This window comes from Carassius gibelio, chromosome B22 (assembly GCF_023724105.1).
Source record: "Carassius gibelio isolate Cgi1373 ecotype wild population from Czech Republic chromosome B22, carGib1.2-hapl.c, whole genome shotgun sequence".
NCBI lineage: Eukaryota > Metazoa > Chordata > Actinopteri > Cypriniformes > Cyprinidae > Carassius > Carassius gibelio.
The window spans coordinates 9,025,245-9,048,517 of record NC_068417.1 but is presented as its reverse complement, the minus strand read 5'-3'; the positions used below and the strand labels follow the sequence as shown (position 1 = coordinate 9,048,517).

Here is a 23,273-nt window from a genome sequence, read left to right as displayed (position 1 = left end):
TAAATTAAACTTTTGCTTTTGAATAGCGATAGCAAGTAGCATAGTTCATGGCTGTAATGCAAGCTATAGACTATTGGCACCTTCAAAAAGGGTCCAAACTTTCTTTTTCAAATACATAAAGAAGTACAGAAATAAAACTGTATTACATGCCATCTTTTGTGGTGTTTTTAATGTAGTTCTGAACGGCACAGATTTCAAAGTACATTATGATCCTTTCTTCTTGTACTGTATTACAATAAAAACATAATTTCAGAGGAGCTATTTTTTTTTAGATGTGCAAGCATCTGACCTTTAAGTAGAGCTCTTTGATGAATCGCTCCAGACATACTGTACCTCACCACAAAATCATGATAAATACATGTCAGGTCAGCAAAGCCACCGTCCCTCGGGATAATAAAACGTTTTCTTTCATTCCCACTTCTTCTCACCCGTCTGTTTTACGCCTTCCCTCCTCTTTGACACCGTCATGTGTCTTCCACAGGAATGCATGTGTCGAGCGGCTGCCAAATCCTTAGTTTTTCTGCTTTCGTTTAATGCGCAAGCAAAGCTCAGATTGCTCATTATTTCATGGTTTTCAATGGTTTAAACCATTTATAAGTAGATCTTTATTAATATTATCTAAATGTGATGACATTATTTGTTTACAGTAAAAAAAAAGATATATAATATATAATATAATATAAACACAATATTTCATTATAAATAAACATATAATATCATTATAAATAAATAATATATTTAATACTGAAAAATGTAATTATTTTAAAGTTATTAAAAAGTTTGCATTTAAAGTGGGAATGTACATAGGAATTTCTGCAATTTGAAACTTCTTCAATTGTAGGAATTCTATAAATTGCTATATATTTCCATCTCCCTGCAACTGGTATAGTGTTAAAGCTACTATTGTTGATTTGCAGATGAATACAGGAGACTGTGCATCCAGAGGCTTCCCTTTGGCACCGGTAACGGCGGCAGCGTCATTCATGATGGTAACGGCGTTCTGAATATCGGCATCGGCAGCTATGGCAAAGGCCCGTCACAGAACGGAAACGGCGGAGGCTACATTTACGGCCGCGAGCACACCATTGGAAATGGCAATGGAGGCAACGGTGGCCAGAAGATTCAGATCAGTGAGTGGAAGCTGCCAGCTTTTCCTTTCAAATAACTGTCAGAAGCTAAGAACTCAGTGGTGTTTTCCTGTTTGTGCTCAGGCCAGCTGAACGAGACCACGATCGACGTGTGCAAGCATTTCACCAACCTGTGCCTGAACGGCCGCTGCATTCCCACGCCCACCAGCTACCGCTGCGAATGCAACATGGGATACCGGCAGGACGTGCGCGGGGAGTGCATCGGTAAACCTGTGCATTCATCTTTCACTCAAGAAAAGTCATTGCCTTGAATGCTGGCATGATCTGAAATGTCCTCTGCTGCCATCTGTAGGCGGTTTGCTTGTCTTCCACAGGCCTGAGGGTTATAAACAGCTGATTTTGTCATTATCTCAGCATGTTATTGATTATTAGTGACTCTCATACATCTGCTTTCTACGCTCAGATGTGGACGAGTGCGTCAGTAACCCGTGTGTGAATGGAGACTGTGTCAACACACAGGGATCGTACCACTGCAAATGTCACGAGGGATATCAGGGAACTCCCACCAAACAGGCCTGCATCGGTTTGTGGCATGATATAATTATACTATATACCAGAAACATGTCTGTGGTTTCGCAGTTTAGGGTTTCGCAGTTTAGGACAAGAACAAGTTTAATGCTAACATTTTTACATGCAAAATCTTTAGGCCTAAAAAAACAACACCTTTAAAGCAAAAATATAATAATACTATAAAATTGTCTAGGCTTGTGCTCTATGCCTTCACTATTATTGAATTTATATTATTTATTTGTTTTATTTTTTTTACAATTTCTTCAATTTTCACTGCAAAAAATGTTTTATTATGATTATTTTATTTATTTTATTATATTATTATCATTTTAATACTTCAACTTAAAATTGCTGATGTCTACCTCACCTTCAATTAAAATGTATATATATACTAATCTGTTCCTGTTGCTTCAGACATCGACGAGTGTATCGTGAACGGCGTTATGTGTCGTAACGGACGCTGCGTGAACACAGATGGAAGTTTCCAGTGCATCTGTAATGCTGGCTTTGAGATCAGTCCTGACGGGAAGAACTGTGTCGGTAAGAGCTTAAACTTCAACTTTAACTAAGTCTGAACCACTTAATATTAATATGTTTTTTGTGTTTTTACACTCAGTATTTTGAAATATTCACACAAAATTAGATCCTTCACCTGTTTGATTGCGGAGTATTAGATAATATACTATAAATCCTGCAATAAAGTGCTTAAAATTGTTTAAAATGTTTTATAAATCTCTTTTGGAGTTTGGGGAAGGTGGAGGGTGACAGAAGGTCAAAATAAACATTTTTAATTAATCTTTTTGATGAATACAGTTAGTACAAGAACTAAACTGTGTTTGTCTTATAGTGTTTTTTTTTTTTTTTAGAAACATTGAAACATTGTTTTCTTGTCCTCTAGATCATGATGAATGTGCCTCCACCAACATGTGCCTCAACGGCATGTGCATAAATGAAGACGGGAGCTTCAAGTGTATCTGCAAACCTGGATTTGCATTGGCTCCCAATGGACGCTACTGCACTGGTAAGCATTTCTGGGAATATTAAACCTAAGAAAATCAAAAAAATACTTGAGACAAAATAAAAGTCTTTAAAGACCATAGTCTTTATTCTCTGAACAATGTTTCTTCAGTGCAGCTCTTCAAAATGGCTTTGCATGTAACTGCAAGTCATTATCGCATATTTGACGTCAACAGCAAACTGTCACAAGGAATTATTAAAATCTTAACTTTGATTACAATCGTAATGTCACACATCTTGAGACGTCTTTGGTTCTCGCATCTGGTGTCATTCACCAATGTCTTTAGTGACCATAATTTAAGTTGTTATTGACCGCCATTGACATCTTTATTCATTACTGACACGTTATTCTTGAATGGCTTGCGCTATTTCCTTCTTTGTTTCGTTCTGACAGACATCGACGAATGCCAGACCTCAGGCATCTGTATGAACGGCCGCTGTATGAACACCGAGGGCTCTTTCCGCTGCGAGTGCCCACCAGGACTAGCCATAGACGTGGACAGCCGTGTCTGCGTGGACACCCACATGCGCACCACCTGCTACGGCGCAATAAAGATGGGCACGTGTTCGCGTCCATTACCCGGGGCAGTCACGAAGTCAGAATGCTGCTGTGCCAACCCTGAACATGGCTTTGGAGAGCCCTGCCAACCCTGCCCTGCATTTAACTCTGGTAAACCACACCGATTCACCTTCATTGGCACAGTCGCTAACGATACTTTAATATTAATGCAACATATGCTAGCTTTGACGTGTGCTAGCACGTGGCTAACATTGTTTGTTTTTTCGCAGCCGAGTTTCAGGCGGTGTGCAGCAGTGGACCTGGAATCACAACAGACGGACGAGGTAAGTCTGTTTTTGCTAATTTGCTAATCATTTATGAATGCTAAATGCTAATGAACTAGATTTGTTTGTTTTTCGCAGACATCAACGAATGCGCTTTGGATCCAGACATCTGTCAAAACGGGATCTGCGAGAACTTGCGTGGGAGTTACCGTTGCATCTGTAACATCGGCTACGAGTCCGACGCTAGCGGCAAGAATTGCGTGGGTAAGTTGCGCAATTTTTTTTTATTACGCAACTTTTTATTTGGTAGCAAAACTTAGCTTCTACTATGTTTTGGGTACAAAAGACTTCTTGTACAACATTGCTCTGAAAACTATGAGTAGTAGTTGTGTTTTAATGAATTTTGCTAACTTTTTGCGTATCTTTCAGATATTAACGAATGTTTGGTGAATCGGTTACTGTGCGACAATGGCATGTGTAGAAACACGCCTGGAAGTTACACTTGCTCTTGCCCCAAAGGATTCTCCTTCAAAGCTGACTCTGAGACTTGCGAAGGTTTTCTTACGACAATTTTTTTTTTTTGCTCATTGTGTTTTTTTCCTGAATTTCACATAATATTATAAACATTGTATCTTTCGTTCTTACCTATCATCCTTTTGTTCAGACATCAACGAATGCGACTCCAACCCCTGCATCAATGGTGTGTGCCGAAATGTAGCCGGTTCCTTCAACTGTGAATGTTCTCACGGCAGCAAATTGGACTCCACTAACACCATCTGCGTGGGTATGTAATTAAAGTCATTTTAGGCTTAAAGAAGTGCTTCAATGGTAACAACAAGATTGGTAGAGCTCTTATGGATAGTTTAGTAGCTATTAAATGTGTTTTATTATATGCAACTGCTAAATACACAACCTAACACTGTGCGTGTCAATGTTTATTTTGTATTTAGATGTAACCGAACAGCATTCTGTTACTTTTATTCATTTCAAGCCAGGCAGTTTTCATTCTTTGTCTGAAACCGAAAGTCGTTTGATTGAAATTAATGGAGAATGAAGGCAATAGGTCGCGCGTTTGTGCTTTCAGCATGAATGCCCACTGTGATCCCATCCCGCTAGATATCAGAGTTAGTTTTTATATATCTGCAGAAATGCAATGACTCTCCGCAGGGGAGCCGCTCCAAATGTCAGAATGTCCATTTGTCATTGTCACACTTTTTTACTTCTCTTTCACGTAATTGCCCCATGCAGACAGCATGAAAGGAACCTGCTGGCTAAACATCCAGGATGGCCGCTGTGAGGTGAATATAAACGGGGCCACGCTGAAGTCCGAGTGCTGCTCTACGCTAGGGGCAGCCTGGGGAAGCCCATGTGAACGCTGCGAAATTGGTTAGTTCATATGCAAAAAGCAATATGCTAAAAATGCTAATTAAAGAAAATGCTTGTTTGGTTACATAGGTAATTGAATGATATTTATTTGCTGTAATTTCATTTATATTAAAAAATAATTTGATTATTTGTGTATTTTATATAAGGTTTGCCAATTTGTTTACAATTTATGTTCATTTAATTCATTTTTATTTAATTTAATAAAATATTCTTGCCAAACTTTTAGATAACAAATAATTATATTTATTATTATTTGATTTATATTTAAATAATTATATATTTTTTCAATATTGTGTATACATTTCTAATTTGTAATAATTTCTATAAATTAAATGAAATTCATATTTCAAGAAAAAAAAAGAAAAGAGTATGTTAAAGTTTTGTACGCCAAATTTAATTAATCCAAAATGTAATGTATTAAAAAAAAGCTAAATGAACCAATGTTTGCTTTAAAGACGCAATCTTTAACAGAAAAAAACAACGTTTTTGACACGTATTTTCTACAGATCCAGCCTGTTCGAAAGGTTTCGGTCGCATGAAGGGACTTGTGTGTGAAGGTACGTTACCCACAATGCTTTGCTGCATTAACAATATTATCTATCTAGAGCTTTGTATGATGATGCATCCTGTTTCTGCTTTGTCTTTAGATATTAATGAGTGTGAGGTTTTTCCCGGCGTGTGCACAAACGGACGCTGTGTGAACACGCAGGGCTCGTTCAGATGCGATTGTACGGAGGGACTTACACTGGACGGAGCCGGACGAACATGTGTTGGTATGGAAACATAGTAGTTTCTCAAATTATTTATTGCTTTAGTTAATTTATTGGTTTCAGACAGCATAATAAATCAACATGAAACTGTTTTTAAACAAAAAACAGAAACTGTCAACTGGTTTTATTACTGATTTAAGATGTGGGCAACTGATCCAAAACAAGCCCAACATGTGAGAACAAAACAGCTGTGATTTATAGTGGTCTGTGTGTCCTGTAGACATCCGAAGCGAGCAGTGTTATATGAAATGGGACGAGGACGAGTGCGTGGAGCCGTTACCGGGCCGGTATCGTGTGGATATGTGCTGCTGTACGGTTGGAGCGGCATGGGGTGTGGACTGTGAGGCCTGTCCAAAACCAAACACACCCGAATTCAAAACCATCTGCCCGCGGGGTCCTGGAATTGCTAACCGAGGAGACATCTTGACTGGACGACCCTTCTACAAAGGTGCAGCATCACAGCTGTCTTTCATTTATTCATAGGGATGAGCGGATTTAGAAAATTTATAACCGATATGATACCGATACTGATGTTGTTTTGGTCTATAACCGATATTGCCCGATATTGTACATCTAAAATTAGATTTTTATATTTTTTTGTATAAAAAATCAATAATAATAATAATACTAAATTTCTCCTGTATATATATTATAAAGACTAAGTCAAATGAAACTAAAAAATAACAATACAAATAATGAAATATGTTTTAAATATAAATACATTTATAATAAAGAAATATAATTGTTACCTAAAACATTCACATTATCCTTATTAAATTAAATACAAATAACAATACAAATTGACTATATAATAATAATATTATAATAAATAAACATGATTTGTTACCTGAAGTTTTCCCATTAATCTTTTTATAAATTTAAATAAAAACACATTTAATATAAATTATATACAAACTGATAAAATATGTATATATAATATAAAAAATAACATATTTTTTACATTGAATTTTTTAATGAAATTAAATACAAATCAATGTAAATAATGTAATTTATACAAAAATTATATATATATATATATATATATATATATATATATATATATTATTTAAATATATATACAATTAAAATAAATAAATAAATATAATGATTTATTTATTTAGCCAAGAAAAGAAACATTTTGGCATTTTATAATTATAGTTATTTTTGTTTTCTGTGTATTTTTCTGCAATTTTGTCCCCAAAGTATAACAAGGTTACAAAAACAGAGACACAGAAAGTCAGATTTGTGGCATTTCTTTAGGGATTTTTTTTTTCTGTGTTGAATAATGTGGTTATGAGCCTGTGTTTCTCTGCAGATGTGAACGAATGTAAGGTCTTCAGAGGCCTGTGCACTCACGGGACATGCCGAAACACCATCGGCAGCTTCAAGTGCCGCTGCGACAGCGGCTTTGCCCTCACCATGGAGGAGAGGAACTGCACAGGTCAAACACTAAACACTAAATCAAAGCTGAGAGGCGTTTCACTGCGCCGCTCACTCAGGCTACAACAAACTGATGCAGAATGGACTGACTCTGAGATCTTCAGAGTGCATCGCGATTCTGCTTTTATGCCGCGAGATTAATGTAAACACAGCCCACAACCTAGTAATTCGCTTAAACCTTTTCGAATTTATGAATGATTATTATAGGTTCAAGTGTGTGTAAAGATTTGGAAACGAGCAGAGTACAGCGGTTTCTGAAGCATGCAGCGCCATCTGCTGGTTAAAATGAAGCTTAGAATCGCGATGCATTAAGAAAATCTTTATTATTATTATTATAATAATTATTATTTTCCCAGCCGTACCGATCAAGATGTTCCCCTCGCTCCCGCAGATATCGACGAGTGCACCATCTCTCCGGACCTGTGCGGACACGGCGTCTGCGTCAACACGCCGGGCAGCTTCGAGTGCGAGTGCTTCGACGGCTACGAGAGCGGCTTCATGATGATGAAGAACTGCATGGGTGAGACTCGAACCCTGGACGCTCTCCCCGTCCTCTGAAAGCCTGTGTGTCACAGCTTCTCTGTTTCTGTCCCGCAGACATCGACGAGTGCGAGCGCAACCCCCTGCTGTGCCGGGGCGGGACGTGTCTGAACACCGAGGGCAGTTATGAGTGCGACTGTCCTCAGGGTCACCAGCTGAGCGCAGAAGCTTCTGCATGTGAAGGTACACTAGAAACTCTAGTGGTGATAACATAAACAATAAATAAACTAAGTGTGTAATTTTACCAGTTTATTGATACATGATATATATACTATTTGATTTCCTCCGCTCAGATGTGAACGAGTGTCAGCTGAGTGATAACCTGTGCAGGAACGGTCAGTGTGTGAATATGGTGGGCACCTATCAGTGCTCCTGCGACACGGGATACCAGGTGACCCCTGACAGACAGGGCTGCGTGGGTGAGAAACCTCCACCGACATCCACATGCATCAGACTAACGATCCTGATCAGTTCAGAAGCTAAAAACGTGCATCTTTTCATTTCCGCAGACATCGACGAGTGCACCATCATGAACGGCGGCTGCGATACGCACTGTACGAACTCGGAGGGAAGTTACGAATGCAGCTGCAGTGAAGGATACGCGCTCATGCCCGACCTCAGGACCTGCGCCGGTAACACACACACACACACACACTCTAGAGCTGCACAATTATTCATTGAAGGTAGTTGGCGTTTCAAATAACGTGTGTCGATTGCATCGCTTTGCCAGTAGGTGGCGACAAGTGACTTTTAAAAATTGATTTGTTATTGAATCATTTACACACACACACACACACTCTCTCTCGAGCTGCATGATTAATCGTTAAAAGATCACCCAAACACCTACGCCATCTGATTTCTAAATGACGATTATATGCCCGTGTCTATTTATAGTATTACTAATAATCAAACTAATAATACACGCTATTATTTCTGTCTTACAGTCAGTCATATTATCTCAGAAATACTGGGATGAAAGTTTATAGTTCGGATGCAAACATTGAAGTCTGTGGTTGCGATCAAAACAGAGCAAGTCGTCTTTTGAAAGCAACTGGCGCTTCAAATAACGTGTGTCGATTGCATCGTTTTGCCAGAAGGTGGCGACAAGTGACTTTAAAAAAATGCATTTTTTATTGAATCAAAAATGCTGATTCATCCAGTAATGAAACAAGTGAAGTATTACTCATATGTGACTCTGGACCACAAAACCAATCATAAAGGGTCAATGTTTTGTAATTGATTGATTTATACATCAAATGGAAAGCTTATTCATCATCAGCTTTCAGATGATGTATGGTTTGTTATGATCGGACAATATTTAGCCAAGATGCAACTATTTGAAAATCTGCAATCTGAGGTGCATAAAAATACTGAGAAAATCATCTTTAAAGTTGTCCAAATGAAGTTCTTGGCAATGCATATTTCTAATCCAAAATTAAGTTTAGAGACATTTACGGTAGGGAATGTACAAAATATCTTCATGGAGCATGATTATGATTATTTACTTAATATACTAATCATTTTTGACATAAAAGAAAAATCTATAACTTTGACCCATACAATACTTAGTTTATTGTTGGCTATTGCTACAAATATACCCCAGCGACTTAAGAGTGGATTTATGGTCCAGGGTAACATATATTCAAATGTTTATACTTCATTAAAATGCAATACTTATAAATAGACTGTAACAATTCATATTTTGACATTGTTTAGCTCAGAATCGTGGGAGAATCGTGACTCTTAAGTTCATCCAGAATTGTGCATCTCTAACAAACACACACTTACACACACACACTCACACACTGTGACTCTCAGACTGAGCCTCGTCTCTCCCGCAGACATCGACGAGTGTGAAGACACACCGGACATCTGCGATGGCGGCCAGTGTACGAACATCCCCGGAGAATATCGCTGTCTCTGCTACGACGGGTTCATGGCCTCCATGGACATGCGCACATGCATCGGTGAGACACGCTACTCAACTCATGTTTACATCTGTTTGTGTATTGTATATTATATTATATTATATTATATAATTTACTTTTATTTAAATGATTTTACAGTATCCTTGATTTATTTCATGAATTTCTTTTCTAAAAAATTGTGTGATCTAAGTAAGTAGTAAATTAATTCAATCATCATCCTTAGTAACCTTGATTTTTTAAATATTGTATTTATGTAATTTTAATGAAAAAAGTAAAAAAAGCCAAACATTTGATTCAATATTAAACAGTAATTTTAATACTAATTAGCCTCATTTTCTTTTTAATTTGTCTGTTTGTTGTATTTTTAAGTTATAAAAAGGCTTGAAGGGTATTTACATTATTTCATTTTCTTGCTTTGTAACCTTGATTTATTTAATGATTTTTAATTATTTCTGAAATTTACTTTTTGTTTACTTTTAATTAAATAATAAAAATAGTAATGCTTTATTTGGAATTAAAGTTGTTTACATTGTTACAGGGATAAGTAAACTTGATTTACTTTATGAATTATTTTCTTTAACTTAAAAAAATAATAATGTTTGCGTTACTTTTCTATCTTTCTTGTAATTTACGAAGTAATAATTAACTTTTACCTCATTAATTTTGACATTATGTAATTAGAATATGTAGTAACCTTGATTTATATGATGAATTATTTTTATAAATACATTTTTTAAAATTATTTAATGTTAATTTTATTCAAAGTAAGCTTGATTTTGATTTCATTGCATTTTTATATATATAATTTTTTTGCAATTATTTTATTACTTCCGTTTTATATATATATATATATATATATATATATATATATATATATATATATATATATATATTTATTTATTTATTTATTTATTTTATTTTTTTATGTTTAGTCATGATAGTGTAAATACCACTTCTGTATATTTAAATAGGCTCGTATTATGTCCTATTTTGATCTGTCCTGTCTTGTCTTGGTCCAGATGTGAACGAGTGCGATCTGAATCCTAACATCTGTCTGCACGGTGACTGTGAAAACACTAAAGGCTCCTTCATCTGTCACTGTCAGCTGGGTTACTTCGTCAAGAAGGGCTCCACCGGCTGCACAGGTAACCCCTGATTCCTCAAGAATCGAGTCAAATCAACCCCAAATGAAGACCAGCTTCTGTAAAGTGTCTGTTCTGTGTCAGATATCGACGAGTGTGAGGTGGGCGCTCATAACTGCGACATGCACGCGTCCTGCGTCAACGTCCCGGGGAGCTTCAAGTGCCGCTGCCGCGACGGCTGGGAGGGCGACGGGATCAAGTGCGTGGGTGAGTGACGATCCGCAGGGTAACGTTAACCTTAGAGTCCTGGATGTGGTTTGAGGCTGTTCTTGCGTCGCTGCAGATGTGGACGAGTGCGTGACGGAGGAACACAACTGTAACCCGAACGCTGAGTGCATGAACACGCCGGGGTCGTACCGCTGCGCCTGTAAGGAGGGGTTCAACGGCGACGGATTCTCCTGCTCCGGTATCACACAACACACCCAAACATCTCACGTTCAATCGCCTTTGTTTTACCAAGTTATCGCATTTGTTTGTTTGTGTAACTCACTTTTAATTTTAAGTTAAATACAAAAAAACACAAATCTTTACTTAGAAAGTAATCTGATCGTATACGAAACGAAAAATGTATGTTAATTCTATTTTTCTATTTTTTAGTTTGTGTTGATTTTTTTTTTTTTAACTTTAAAGGAAATGGAATCTTTACTTTTAAAAAAACTTTACTTAAAAAGTAATCTGAACGTAAACGTAACTGAATAAAATTTGACATTCGTTGTATTGTTCAGAAATCTATTTTATCTTTTTGTGTTTGCGCTTATTTTTTAAATTTTTTATTATTTTTATTGTCCTAACTTAAAATGAAATAAAAAAATGATCTTTACTTAAAATGTAATCTTATAAAGTAATATTTCCTTAATCTTAAAAATTTTATTACTTTCTATATTTCTATTTTGTTAATTTTCCATATCTTCGATGTTATATATATATATATTAGTGGTGTCAAACGATTAATTGCGATTAATCACATCCAAAATAAATGTTTTGTGCACATAATATACGTGTGTGTACCTACTGTGCATATTTATTATGCATATATAAAGATACAGACATACAGCATATATTTAGAAAATATTTACATGTATATACATTAACATATTTATATTCATATAAATTATATCATAGATACATATATAAAATCTATAAATGTAACATTTATTTTAAATATATACATGCATGTGTGTGTATTTATGTATACATAATAAATATACACAGTACACACACATATATTACGTAAACAAAAAAAAAATGGATGTGATTAATTGCGATTAATCGTTTGACAGCACTATAATAAATATATAGCTTTTTTTTACATTTCACTTTTCTTTTCTTTCTTTGCTACAGACTCTGGTCCTAAGTTTGTTTGTCCAGCCTCTGTTTCTGCTATGAAACTTGTCATAAACGGCAGGATTGTTGTTGGTTTGTGTGTTTGTGTGCAGACATGGACGAGTGCGCTGATAACGTGAATCTGTGTGAGAACGGTCAGTGTCTGAACGCGCCGGGAGGATATCGCTGCGAGTGTGAGATGGGCTTCACCCCGACGGAAGACAGCAAGGCCTGCCAGGGTAAACACACACACACACACACACACACTCTTACAGTAACACACACACTCACTCGATCCTCTATGTGTGTGTCGACCGGCAGACATCGACGAATGTAACTTCCAGAACATCTGTGTGTTCGGATCGTGTCAGAATCTGCCGGGAATGTTTCGCTGCATCTGCGACTACGGTTACGAGCTGGACCGCAGCGGAGGAAACTGCACAGGTGAGACTCACACACACACACACACACACACACACACACACACACTCATACTCACACACACACACGAATCACTGCATCATGGAGATCTCAAGTCTGTGTTTATTTCAGCAAATGCAGACAAAAGACGCACTAAATGTGAGGGTAGCTTAATTATTTTATAATTTTTTTGTAGTTTACTTTCAAATAATAAATAATTAAAGCTTAATTTAATCATTTTATATTCAAAATGTATTTATTTCAATTTAATAAAATACAAATATTTACATTTGAAATCAAATACATATTTTTCCTTCATTTATTTGACAAGAGTTTGTGTGTAATTTTCTTTTGATTAACTTATTATTTGTAGATTAATATTTGAATGAAATATATTACATTTATATCAAGTTAGATTCATTGTCTTAATTTTAAATTGACTGAATTTTCTTGTTTGGTAACATTGATTTATTTAATTAACATTTTATTTGTTGATGTGATTTATTGTTTATTGTAATAATAATAATAAAAATAAACTTTTGCTTAAATGTATATTAAAAATTACTTACTTATAATACATTTATTTGTCAGTGTATTTTACTTTTGGTGAAATAATAAAAATAACGTTTTTTTTTTGTTTTTTTTTTACATTTTGTATTTTACATTTATTTAATTTCAGCAAACATCAACAAAAGAGCCTCAATTTTGAGCGTCATGGACTTAAATCACTTTTATTCTCAAATAAATTTTATTTGTTTGTTTAATTTTACTTTAGATAATTGAATGCAATAAATTTAAATTTTAATGAATCAATTTGACATTTAATCTTAATGTTTAGTAACTATTTTAATGAACCATATTAATTGTGTTATTTTAGTTGAAATAAAATAATTTTAACGAAATAATTGTCTTACATTTATATCAGTATTTTAATTTATATTTCAATTCATAATAAAATTGCGAAATTATTTTGTATTTAATTGTATAATTGCTTATTTATGGAATTTCAATGTTAAGCAACTTATTAATGTTATTGTTTGTTTTGCATTTAGTTGTGTAATTTAGTTTTAATAAAGTACTAAAACAAACGAATTAATTACATTTATTAAACGTATTTATTTTTGGACCATGTGTCGTTTCTCACTTTCGTCTCTCTTTGTCAGATATTAACGAGTGTTTCGACCCTGTGAACTGCATCAACGGCGTATGTGTGAATCTGCCCGGCAGCTACCAGTGCAACTGTCCTCCAGACTTCGAGCTCAACCCGTCGGGCGTGGGCTGCGTCGGTACTGAAACCGTCCAACTTGAGTCTTCCACATTCATCACCATCACTGTAAACGTAATGCATGAAGTTTCTGTTCTCTGTCAGACACGCGGGTGGGGAACTGCTTCCTGGACACGCTGGACCGCGGCGACGGAGGCATCTCGTGCAGCGCTGAGATCGGGGTGGGCGTGACCCGAGCGTCCTGCTGCTGCTCGCTGGGCGGAGCCTGGGGAAACCCCTGCGAACTCTGCCCACCCATCAACTCCTGTATGAACAACACTACCTCAATACTGACCTCTAGCAGTACAAACATATCACTCCTCTCAGTGGCATGTAATGAATCTGGAAAGCATGGTGGACGATAGCTAATATAACGATTATATAGAGATATGCATATCATATATAACGAATATGCTGAAATGTTATTAAATGGGACTTTGGAGCACAAATATAGTTGCTATTTGTAACAATAAATAACAATACATCATGTGGGTCAAAATTATCAATTTTTCTTATGCCAAAAATCATTAGGATATTAAGTAAATATCATGTTCCATGAAATGTAATTTGTAAATTTCCTATCATAAATGTATAAAACTTCTAGTAATATACATTGCTATGAACTTCATTTGAACAACTTTTAAAAGCGATTTTCTCAATATTTAGATTTTCTCAGATTCCAGATTTTCAAATAGATCACATATTGTTCTATCCTATCCTAATCCCTTTTTTATTTGTATTTAAGTTTGAGACCGATATATTGGTAAATATTTAGCTATTTTCCTATCAGCTGATGCAATCTTTAAGAATATATACAATTATTATTATTATTCCCCCTTTAGTCTTATTTTAGTTTCTTGTAAAGTGCGACAAAAATACAATTAAGAGACCGATATATCTGTAAATATTTAGCTATTTTCCTATCAGTTGATGCATTTTTAAGAATATATACAATTATTATTATTATTTCCACTTCAGTCTTATTTTAGTTTCTTGTAAAGTGCGACAAAAACACAATAAAGAGACCGATATATCGGTAAATATTTAGCTATTTTCCTATCAGTTGGTGCATTTTTAAGAATATATACAATTATTATTATTTCTACTTCAGTCTTATTTTAGTTTCTTGTAAAGTGCGACAAAAACACAATTAAGAGACCGATATATCGGTAAATATTTAGCTATTTTCCAATCAGACAATAAATTAAGGATATATAAAATATTATTCTTTTTTAATTACCACTTATTTGAATCTTACCTTAGATTTTTGTAACAAAAATACAAGTAGGAGACCGATATATCGGTAAATATTTAGCTATTTTCCCATCAGCCGATACCTCTGCTGTAATAAAACTAAAACCTAAAGCATGAATTCCCACAATTTTTGTCTCATTTACTGTCATTTAATAGTAATGTGTATATATATATCATCATTATAACAGCTGTTGCTTACTCTGCTCCCTAAATATCCCTACAAGCATCAGCCAATTAAAAACAGTCGTAAATACCACTTAGTCATTCTGCCATGAGGACAGACTGATTGTATTCATGATGAACTGTGTGTCTCCTCACAGCCGAGTACAAAACTCTGTGTCCCGGAGGAGAGGGTTTCCGGCCAAATCCCATCACCGTCATCCTGGAGGGTAAGAGCGGATCAACACCACAACGCCTGCGGTCTGTGAGTCTAATGGCGCCTACATTAATAATCTCTCTGTCTCGCTCGCAGATATCGATGAGTGCCAGGAGCTGCCTGGTCTGTGTCAAGGGGGAAACTGTGTCAACACATTCGGCAGCTTCCAGTGCGAGTGTCCTGCCGGATACTACCTCAACGAGGAGACGCGCATCTGCGAAGGTCCGGCCGACAATCTAATTAATCAAATTAATTATTAGATTTTTTCATTATGTTTTTGATTTACTTTTAATTAAATATAACATTGAAATATTAGTATAAAAATAATTGACCTTTGATTTAACAACTTAATATTTATATTAAATATAATGATTTTCTATATTTTTTTTATCAAATTAACATTTATCGAATTTTAATGTTAAGTAACCTTGATTATTTTAGGAATGTATTTAAATCTATATTAAATCTTTTTTTTTTTCTTATTTAAATCAAATTTATTTTTAATTATCATTTACTTCATTTAAATAATTAAATATTAATTACAAAATATATTTAAAAAAATATTTAAATATTATAATAATTAATTTAATTAAATGTACATTTAATGAATTATTTTAATAATTCATTATTGTAGGATTTTAATTAATAATACTTTCAATTAAATGTTTATACTGAAGTTAAATATTAATATTTTAAGCATTAAATTAACTTTTAACTACTTTTTTGTTTAGTAAACTATTTTAGGAATAAACAATTAAATTAATATTTCAATAATTTTTATTGACTTATCTAAAAAATGTTATTACTTTGTGTCATTTTAAATAAATAAAATCTTAAGTTTTATTTACACATTTTAACTTCTTTAATTCATTTGACATTTTTAAATGTTTGTAATTGTAATAAAGACATGCAGATTTCTGCAAACATCTATAAAAGTAGCAATGAGACAGAAAGAGTTGGAGTGGATCGAATCTGAATGCTGATATATTTTCTTATGGATTCTCTCAGATATTGATGAATGTACAGCGCACATCGGCATCTGCGGTCCGGGAACCTGCTACAACACGCTGGGAAACTACACCTGCGTCTGTCCGCCCGAGTACATGCAGGTGAACGGAGGAAACAACTGCATGGGTAAGAGCCGCTCGGCAAGCGTTTAGGACTGAATCACAGCTTCCTGAGCTCATCCGTGTTTCTGTTTCACAGATATGAGAAAGAGCGTGTGCTACCGCAACTTCAACGACACATGCGAGAACGAGCTCTCCTTCAACATGACCAAGAAGATGTGCTGCTGCTCCTATAACGTGGGCAAAGCCTGGAACAGACCCTGCGAGGCCTGTCCCACGCCGGCCACGTGTGAGTGTGGGAGAACCAGGACTAAATACATAATGAAAGTGAATGCCAATGGCACAGGAAATACAGACATTATTACTGTGCATTGCTTTGCACAAAATAAAATGTAACAAATAAATTATATAAAACAAAATGCATTGCATAAAATAAAACAAATACATATAGAAAATAACCAATATTAATATAAATAATTTAATTTAGTTGGACATTGGTTCCTGATGGTGTGGTATTCAAACTTACCCTCCATTTTCATTGCTTAGCTTTGATTCAAATAAAAAATGAGGTGCATTGCATAACATTAAAAAAATATGAATTGATGAATATATGAAAATATACAAATTTAAAATTATTATTAATCAGTGAAATTATTTTGGTGGGTCATATAAACTATATAAAAATAAATAAACAAATATTAATAATTTAAGACATTTTTGGCATTGAAATATCTAGCTTTGCATAACAAGATTAAAGTAAAACTAATGTATATAAATATTTAAGTGGCTATTATTTGGGTCTTGTTTTTCTGAGGCTGTGGCATTAAATTCAGTCTCTGCACAGATTATATTCTCACTGATGTGTGTTTATTTTGTGTCTCCTGCAGCCGAGTATCAGCTGCTGTGTGGAAATCAGGCTCCCGGTTTCATCATCGACATTCACACTGGAAAACCCATCGGTGAGTCGCCTGAAACATCTCACTTTATAAACATAAGCTCTGCGTCAGCACTTTCAAACAAATGGCTCGTTATATTCCCCCCAGATATCGACGAGTGCCGTGAGATCACGGGAATCTGCATGAACGGTGTCTGCATCAACCAGATCGGCAGTTTCCGCTGCGAGTGTCCGATGGGCTTCAGCTACAACAACATCCTGCTCATCTGCGAAGGTACCGACGCACCAATGCCTCTGTGCTGAAGATCGCTGTCGTGTTTCTTGACTTACTCCATCTGTTTGCCACAGATATCGATGAGTGCAATAGCGGCGACAATCTGTGCCAGCGAAACGCCAACTGCATCAACATCCCCGGCAGCTACCGCTGCGAGTGTTCGGCCGGATTCAAGCTGTCGCCCAGCGGAGCCTGCCTCGGTGAGTTTCACGGCATCCACCACTGTTTAGCACATTTACTAAATAAAATACGATTACATGTGTAATAAAATAAAAATTATTTAACCAGTCTTTAGATGGGTTCGGTTTCAAATTCAGTCAAGAATAAAACAAAACAAAATAAATTAATTACGTAGGCATTAATTGCACGCATTTTTTTTTTGGTGCAAAACCACTTTCACGACTTTAGCAGACACAACATGTGCAGGTATAATGTTTTTAACACTTAGTTAAAGTAGCCTGCCTTGTTGGCTAAAAGATTTTCACAGTAAATCCACCCACCAACGTGTGATTCGGGTAGTCAACACTCAACCAACAATCAACAAGCTCCAGTGGCACAGAATAATAATTTTGACGCGATCGACCCGTGTTCGAATCCGCCTTTTGGTGAACTTTTTTCTCCCTTTTCAAATTTCAAATCACATCAGAAATCTTTTTTTTTTTCTATGAAAATGAAGAGTATACTCAAAAAGTTGAAAAGAAAGTACTGGCTAGAGTTAAGATAGGTGTAGGGAGAGGCTTTATTGTCCCAGTAAGGTTCATTTAATAATTTGCATTAGAAGTTCAATTTACAATGTACTACAATACTGAGGTGCAGGTGCATATAATTGACACTATTTGAAAAAAGTAGTAAAAGTTTAACATAGGGTTAATAGAATCTATAGTTATTTGCACTTAGTGTACATAGCATATATCGCTAAGAAAATGTGCTATTTTCACGTAGTGTACATAGCCTCTATTGCTATTTATATTTAGTGTATAGTAATGTTATTGCTATTTATGCAAACAGTTTTATATACTCATGAAGTGTAATTTCTGGCTAATTTTGTGGCTTTAATGTGTTGTGTCAGACCGTAACGAGTGTCAGGAGATCCCGAACGTGTGCAGCCACGGCGAGTGCATCGATACTCAGGGAAGTTTCCGCTGTCTGTGTCACAACGGCTTCAAGACCACACCGGACCTGACCATGTGCATGGGTGAGTGTCTGCGGCCGCTCTTCAAGCGTCAGCTGCTCTGAACCACGTGTGATGGGCTGAATCTCACTGTCTCTGGCAGATATCGACGAGTGCGAGCGGCAGCCGTGTGGAAACGGCACCTGTAAAAACACCGTGGGCTCCTACAACTGCCTGTGCTTCCCTGGCTTCGAGCTGACGCACAACAACGACTGCATGGGTGAGAAACAACTGCTCATTTAAACTCTTTAAATGCATAATTAACTATTAAATATTGTAATGAAATTTGCATATTAGCAGGAAGGACTTCATTGTTTCCTTTACATTTAAAATTTTTAAAGTTTCATTTTAATTATTTTAAACTTTATAATTTGGCTTTTACCATTTAAACTATTTAAATACATAATTAATTATTAAATATTGTAAATAAATTTGGATTTTAGCAGGAAAGACAAAAGTTTCCTTCAATTAAAATGAAACTTTACCATTTTAAATGTATTTTAAACTTTAGAATTTGACTTTAACCATTTAAACTCTTTAAATACATAATTAACTATTCAATATTTTAAAGAAATTAGGATTTTAGCAGGAAAGAAAACATTTTTTTATCTTAATATTTTTTAACATTTTATATATATTTTATATATTGCGACTTAACCATTTGAACACATACATAGTTAACTATTTAATACTATAGAAATGTATCTTTCTTTTTTTGTGAATGTGTTTTACATTTTCACAGATAATTCTTCTCAATCATTTAATTCCAAAATGTTGGGTCTTCAAACATTTTTAAATTAAATATGCTAAAAATGAGCTTAAATGTACATGCAAAGATGATGTAATCATATTTTGGATGTTTTTTGAACATTGTAGTTACAATTTGTCAAATGTCACAGAAATTCACAATACTGACCACCATATGTTACTGATTCTATGGGTATTATTGTCCAACTATGTACATGTGTGATATCCTAATGACATCAGAGGTGGTTTCTGTGTGTTCAGATATCGACGAGTGCAGCGTTCACGCCAGTCAGGTGTGCAGGAACGGCCAGTGCATCAACAGCTTGGGCTCCTTCAGGTGTCTGTGTCTGGACGGATATAACCTGACGCCAGACGGCAAGAACTGCGTCGGTGAGACTCTTACTGTACAGATAGTCATCAGAGACACCTCTTTGACATCCATACCATTAATCTCCAGGGAAAACTCTGGAAAACTATTTCAGAAACGCATCTTGTGTAATGCATTGACAAGACCGCCTTGTCCACTCTAATATGTTTTCATTTGAAAACGCATTTTTTTCTCTCTCTGTTTTGGCCTTCCGTCCACTCTGAGATGGTGTTTTTAGTCCAGGAAACACTCTCCAAAGTGGATAAATTTGAAAACGCTGTTTTCGTGTTTTAGTGTGGACTGTGAAAACTGAGGCTTTTGAAAACGATGACGATAAATTAAATATATAATTAATTTCTTTAAATATTGGAATTTTACAATTGAATCAGATGAAATATGGTGATTCATCTATTTTGTAATTAGCAAAAATGGTAAAATATTTGCTTTATAAATACTAACTAAATATTGATATTTTGCAAATGAATTAGATGTAGGGGTGTTTTTATCAGTTTTTTATCAAATTATATTTATTAGAGATTTTATATTAAAAGTTTTTCACTTTTTTATATTTTATATAATGTACAGTTATAATGTATATCTATTATCTTTTATTATATATATATATATATATATATATATATATATATATATATATATATATATATATATATATATATATATATATATATATATTATATACAAATTTAACCACATTTTTTTTTTGTATAATTAAAAACTCATCAACTTGCTATAAAAGCTGCTGTTTTTAGTAACTGAAAGACTTTTTCCGACAGTAGTTTAGTTTCTCTGATCATCATGTATGTGTGTTATGTTGTGCAGGACTGTTATGTAATAATGTGAGTGTTTGTGCGTGTCAGATATTAACGAGTGCGTGACGCTGCCGGGGGCCTGTCAGCCGGGGACCTGTCAGAATCTGGACGGCTCGTTCCGCTGCATCTGTCCGATCGGGTACGAGGTGCAGAACGACAAGTGTGTGGGTAAGAGCTTCAGTCACACACACACACACACACACACACACACACACACCTGTGAGCCGTGCTGACCCGTCCCGTCCTGCACAGATATCAACGAGTGCAACGTGGAGCCCAACATCTGTCAGTTCGGAACGTGTAAAAACACTCCGGGCAGCTTCCAGTGCCTCTGTCAGCCCGGGTTCGTGCTGTCCGACAACGGCCGCCGCTGCTTCGGTGAGAACACATTTCATCACATCAATCCGCTTTTATAATCAATTAAAGCAATGAGCCCCAAGAAGCTGTGGTTTACAGTGAATTAGTAGTTTACAGCCCCTGAGCTGTTATTAATTCACTGTAAACCACGGCTTCACTTGGGTTATTGCTTTAGAAAACGGTTATTCCATAGACGTAGTAAGGTTTCACAGAGTAAACCATATAAATAAAAACAGAATTCTTCCACCAAACAATGTAGTTCCTCAGAATCAGTTGTGGTTCCAATAAAGTGGTTGCCGAGCAACACAAGAACACTGACGTAAACAAAGGCGTGTGTTTGTAGAGTAATTAACAACAGCTTGGAACACGGCTCAACCAATCAGAATCAAGGACCGGAACTCTCCGTTTTATACATTTTTTTTTATCATGCTGCTGTTTGTAATGATTATTTTTATTATTTTAGGGGAACTACTGTGGTTTTGTGAATTAATGAATCAAATATAAAATGTTCCTAGTTATTCATTTATTTAAATATTGATATTTTGCAATTGTTCTTTACATTAAAAAAAACAATTAATTATTATAATTTAAATGCAACAAACCATTTAATATTTTAATAAAGTCTGTTTCATTTAATGAATAAATCAGTCACTCTGAAGCGAGGTATATGGCTGTATTTAGCAGCTCTGTGTGTTTTCCTCACATGAATGTGTGTTTTTGTGATCAGATACGCGCGAGAGCTTCTGCTTCACGCGGTTTGAAGCGGGAAAATGCTCCGTCCCCAAACCACTCAACACCACCAAAGCCAAGTGCTGCTGCAGCCTTCTGCCGGGCGAGGGATGGGGCGACCCCTGCGAACTGTGTCCGCGCGAGACTGAGGGTAACTGAACACAACTGCTTTGTGTCATTAATACATCATTCTCCTCATTACAGAGACAGTTCTGTTATTTTAATCATTTAATTCAACAAAAAAGTAAATTAAGTTAGTATAGGTAAGTTAGTATAAGACAGTCATCTAATATGTTAATAAATAGTCCTACATTTAAAAAATAATAATATTATTTGATCATTTAAATAAACAAAAAAACTTACAAATTTTACTAAATGAAATAATTTAATGTTTTATATAATTATTAAATAGATGTAATTTTAATCAATTTATTTTATTTTTGATCATTTAAAATTTGCAACTTTTTCATCATTTAATTTAACAAAAAAATAGTTTCATGATAATGTAACTAAATTAAATAATTTAGTAATGTTTTATTTAATTAATAAATGGTTATAATTTCGATACATTTTAGTCATTTTATGACTAAATTTCATTCTGATCACATATAATTTGTTATATTATTTGATCATTTAATTTAACAAAATAAAACTGTAGTTTCATGAAAATGTAAATAAATTAATTGAATAATGTTTTATATAATTAATATATCGTTCTAAGTTTAATACATTTATAATTTTAATTTTGTTCATTTAAAAAAAACATTTTTTATAATTTAAATTGTTCTCATATGTAACAATTAATAATAATTTCATTAAAAAAGCTTAATTACTAAAATATTAATTATATACATTTTTGTCATTTTAATATCGGTCATTTAATGGAACGGAAAAAGGGTAACTTAGCTATTTAGTATAAAAGAAATAGTTGTCCGTTTTATAAAATAAATAGTAATTTGGTAATTTTGACCATTTAATTGAACAAAAAGTGTTGAGTAATTTAATATGGTTTTCTATAAAATTTCATTTCATTATCTAATAATTTTTTTTTTATATTATTTAGATCGTAATATTTTAGTATGTCAAAGTAAATGTAATTTAATAATCACACGTATAAGAAATCAAACCCTTCATGTCTCCATATGCATTTTTAAAAATCAGAGTAATTTTGTGGTGTTTTTCTCCCGCAGCTGCGTTCCACACGTTGTGTCCCTATGGTCACGAAGCTGTCCCACGGCCCGAGGGACGCGAGGGTGAGAAAACCGCTTAAACTCTGTCAACTAAAGCATGTTTCCTTTCCAAAATCCCCGTCCTGACATCTCATGTGTCTCCGCAGACATGAACGAGTGCGTGGAGAACCCGGGCATCTGCGGGAATGGCATGTGCATCAACACTGACGGCTCGTTCCGCTGCGAGTGTCCCTTCGGATACAACCTCGACTTCACCGGCGTCAACTGCGTGGGTGAGTTCACCAGAAAAATATGCAAACTTCCGACTGGCTAACAGTGTCTCATTTAACCTTAATTCACTCTGTT

The 23,273-nt window shown here is 35.0% G+C and overlaps 1 protein-coding gene across 5 annotated transcripts in view; it reads left to right on the top strand.

The window, feature by feature from the left end:
* LOC127987289 (fibrillin-2) overlaps nucleotides 1-23,273 on the top strand; it is a 62,531-nt gene that overhangs the window by 28,354 nt on the left and 10,904 nt on the right. Inside the window, exons 11-52 of one of the 5 annotated variants that reach the window (XM_052589537.1) lie at nucleotides 918-1,130; nucleotides 1,212-1,352; nucleotides 1,552-1,671; nucleotides 2,073-2,198; nucleotides 2,557-2,679; nucleotides 3,070-3,345; nucleotides 3,465-3,518; nucleotides 3,597-3,722; nucleotides 3,888-4,013; nucleotides 4,123-4,242; nucleotides 4,707-4,844; nucleotides 5,351-5,401; nucleotides 5,492-5,617; nucleotides 5,835-6,062; nucleotides 6,930-7,055; nucleotides 7,446-7,574; nucleotides 7,652-7,777; nucleotides 7,888-8,013; nucleotides 8,104-8,226; nucleotides 9,436-9,561; nucleotides 10,542-10,667; nucleotides 10,749-10,871; nucleotides 10,948-11,070; nucleotides 12,101-12,226; nucleotides 12,309-12,431; nucleotides 13,571-13,693; nucleotides 13,777-13,938; nucleotides 15,246-15,314; nucleotides 15,398-15,523; nucleotides 16,310-16,435; nucleotides 16,508-16,657; nucleotides 17,256-17,327; nucleotides 17,412-17,537; nucleotides 17,612-17,737; nucleotides 18,607-18,732; nucleotides 18,812-18,928; nucleotides 19,717-19,845; nucleotides 20,701-20,820; nucleotides 20,905-21,030; nucleotides 21,737-21,889; nucleotides 22,929-22,991; nucleotides 23,075-23,200. In XM_052589537.1, coding sequence (XP_052445497.1) covers nucleotides 918-1,130; nucleotides 1,212-1,352; nucleotides 1,552-1,671; nucleotides 2,073-2,198; nucleotides 2,557-2,679; nucleotides 3,070-3,345; nucleotides 3,465-3,518; nucleotides 3,597-3,722; nucleotides 3,888-4,013; nucleotides 4,123-4,242; nucleotides 4,707-4,844; nucleotides 5,351-5,401; nucleotides 5,492-5,617; nucleotides 5,835-6,062; nucleotides 6,930-7,055; nucleotides 7,446-7,574; nucleotides 7,652-7,777; nucleotides 7,888-8,013; nucleotides 8,104-8,226; nucleotides 9,436-9,561; nucleotides 10,542-10,667; nucleotides 10,749-10,871; nucleotides 10,948-11,070; nucleotides 12,101-12,226; nucleotides 12,309-12,431; nucleotides 13,571-13,693; nucleotides 13,777-13,938; nucleotides 15,246-15,314; nucleotides 15,398-15,523; nucleotides 16,310-16,435; nucleotides 16,508-16,657; nucleotides 17,256-17,327; nucleotides 17,412-17,537; nucleotides 17,612-17,737; nucleotides 18,607-18,732; nucleotides 18,812-18,928; nucleotides 19,717-19,845; nucleotides 20,701-20,820; nucleotides 20,905-21,030; nucleotides 21,737-21,889; nucleotides 22,929-22,991; nucleotides 23,075-23,200 — 5,385 coding nt within the window. The remainder of the gene's footprint in view (nucleotides 1-917; nucleotides 1,131-1,211; nucleotides 1,353-1,551; nucleotides 1,672-2,072; nucleotides 2,199-2,556; nucleotides 2,680-3,069; nucleotides 3,346-3,464; nucleotides 3,519-3,596; nucleotides 3,723-3,887; nucleotides 4,014-4,122; nucleotides 4,243-4,706; nucleotides 4,845-5,350; nucleotides 5,402-5,491; nucleotides 5,618-5,834; nucleotides 6,063-6,929; nucleotides 7,056-7,445; nucleotides 7,575-7,651; nucleotides 7,778-7,887; nucleotides 8,014-8,103; nucleotides 8,227-9,435; nucleotides 9,562-10,541; nucleotides 10,668-10,748; nucleotides 10,872-10,947; nucleotides 11,071-12,100; nucleotides 12,227-12,308; nucleotides 12,432-13,570; nucleotides 13,694-13,776; nucleotides 13,939-15,245; nucleotides 15,315-15,397; nucleotides 15,524-16,309; nucleotides 16,436-16,507; nucleotides 16,658-17,255; nucleotides 17,328-17,411; nucleotides 17,538-17,611; nucleotides 17,738-18,606; nucleotides 18,733-18,811; nucleotides 18,929-19,716; nucleotides 19,846-20,700; nucleotides 20,821-20,904; nucleotides 21,031-21,736; nucleotides 21,890-22,928; nucleotides 22,992-23,074; nucleotides 23,201-23,273) is intronic. The other 4 variants (XM_052589538.1, XM_052589539.1, XM_052589540.1 and 1 more) reach the window with 4 other exon arrangements.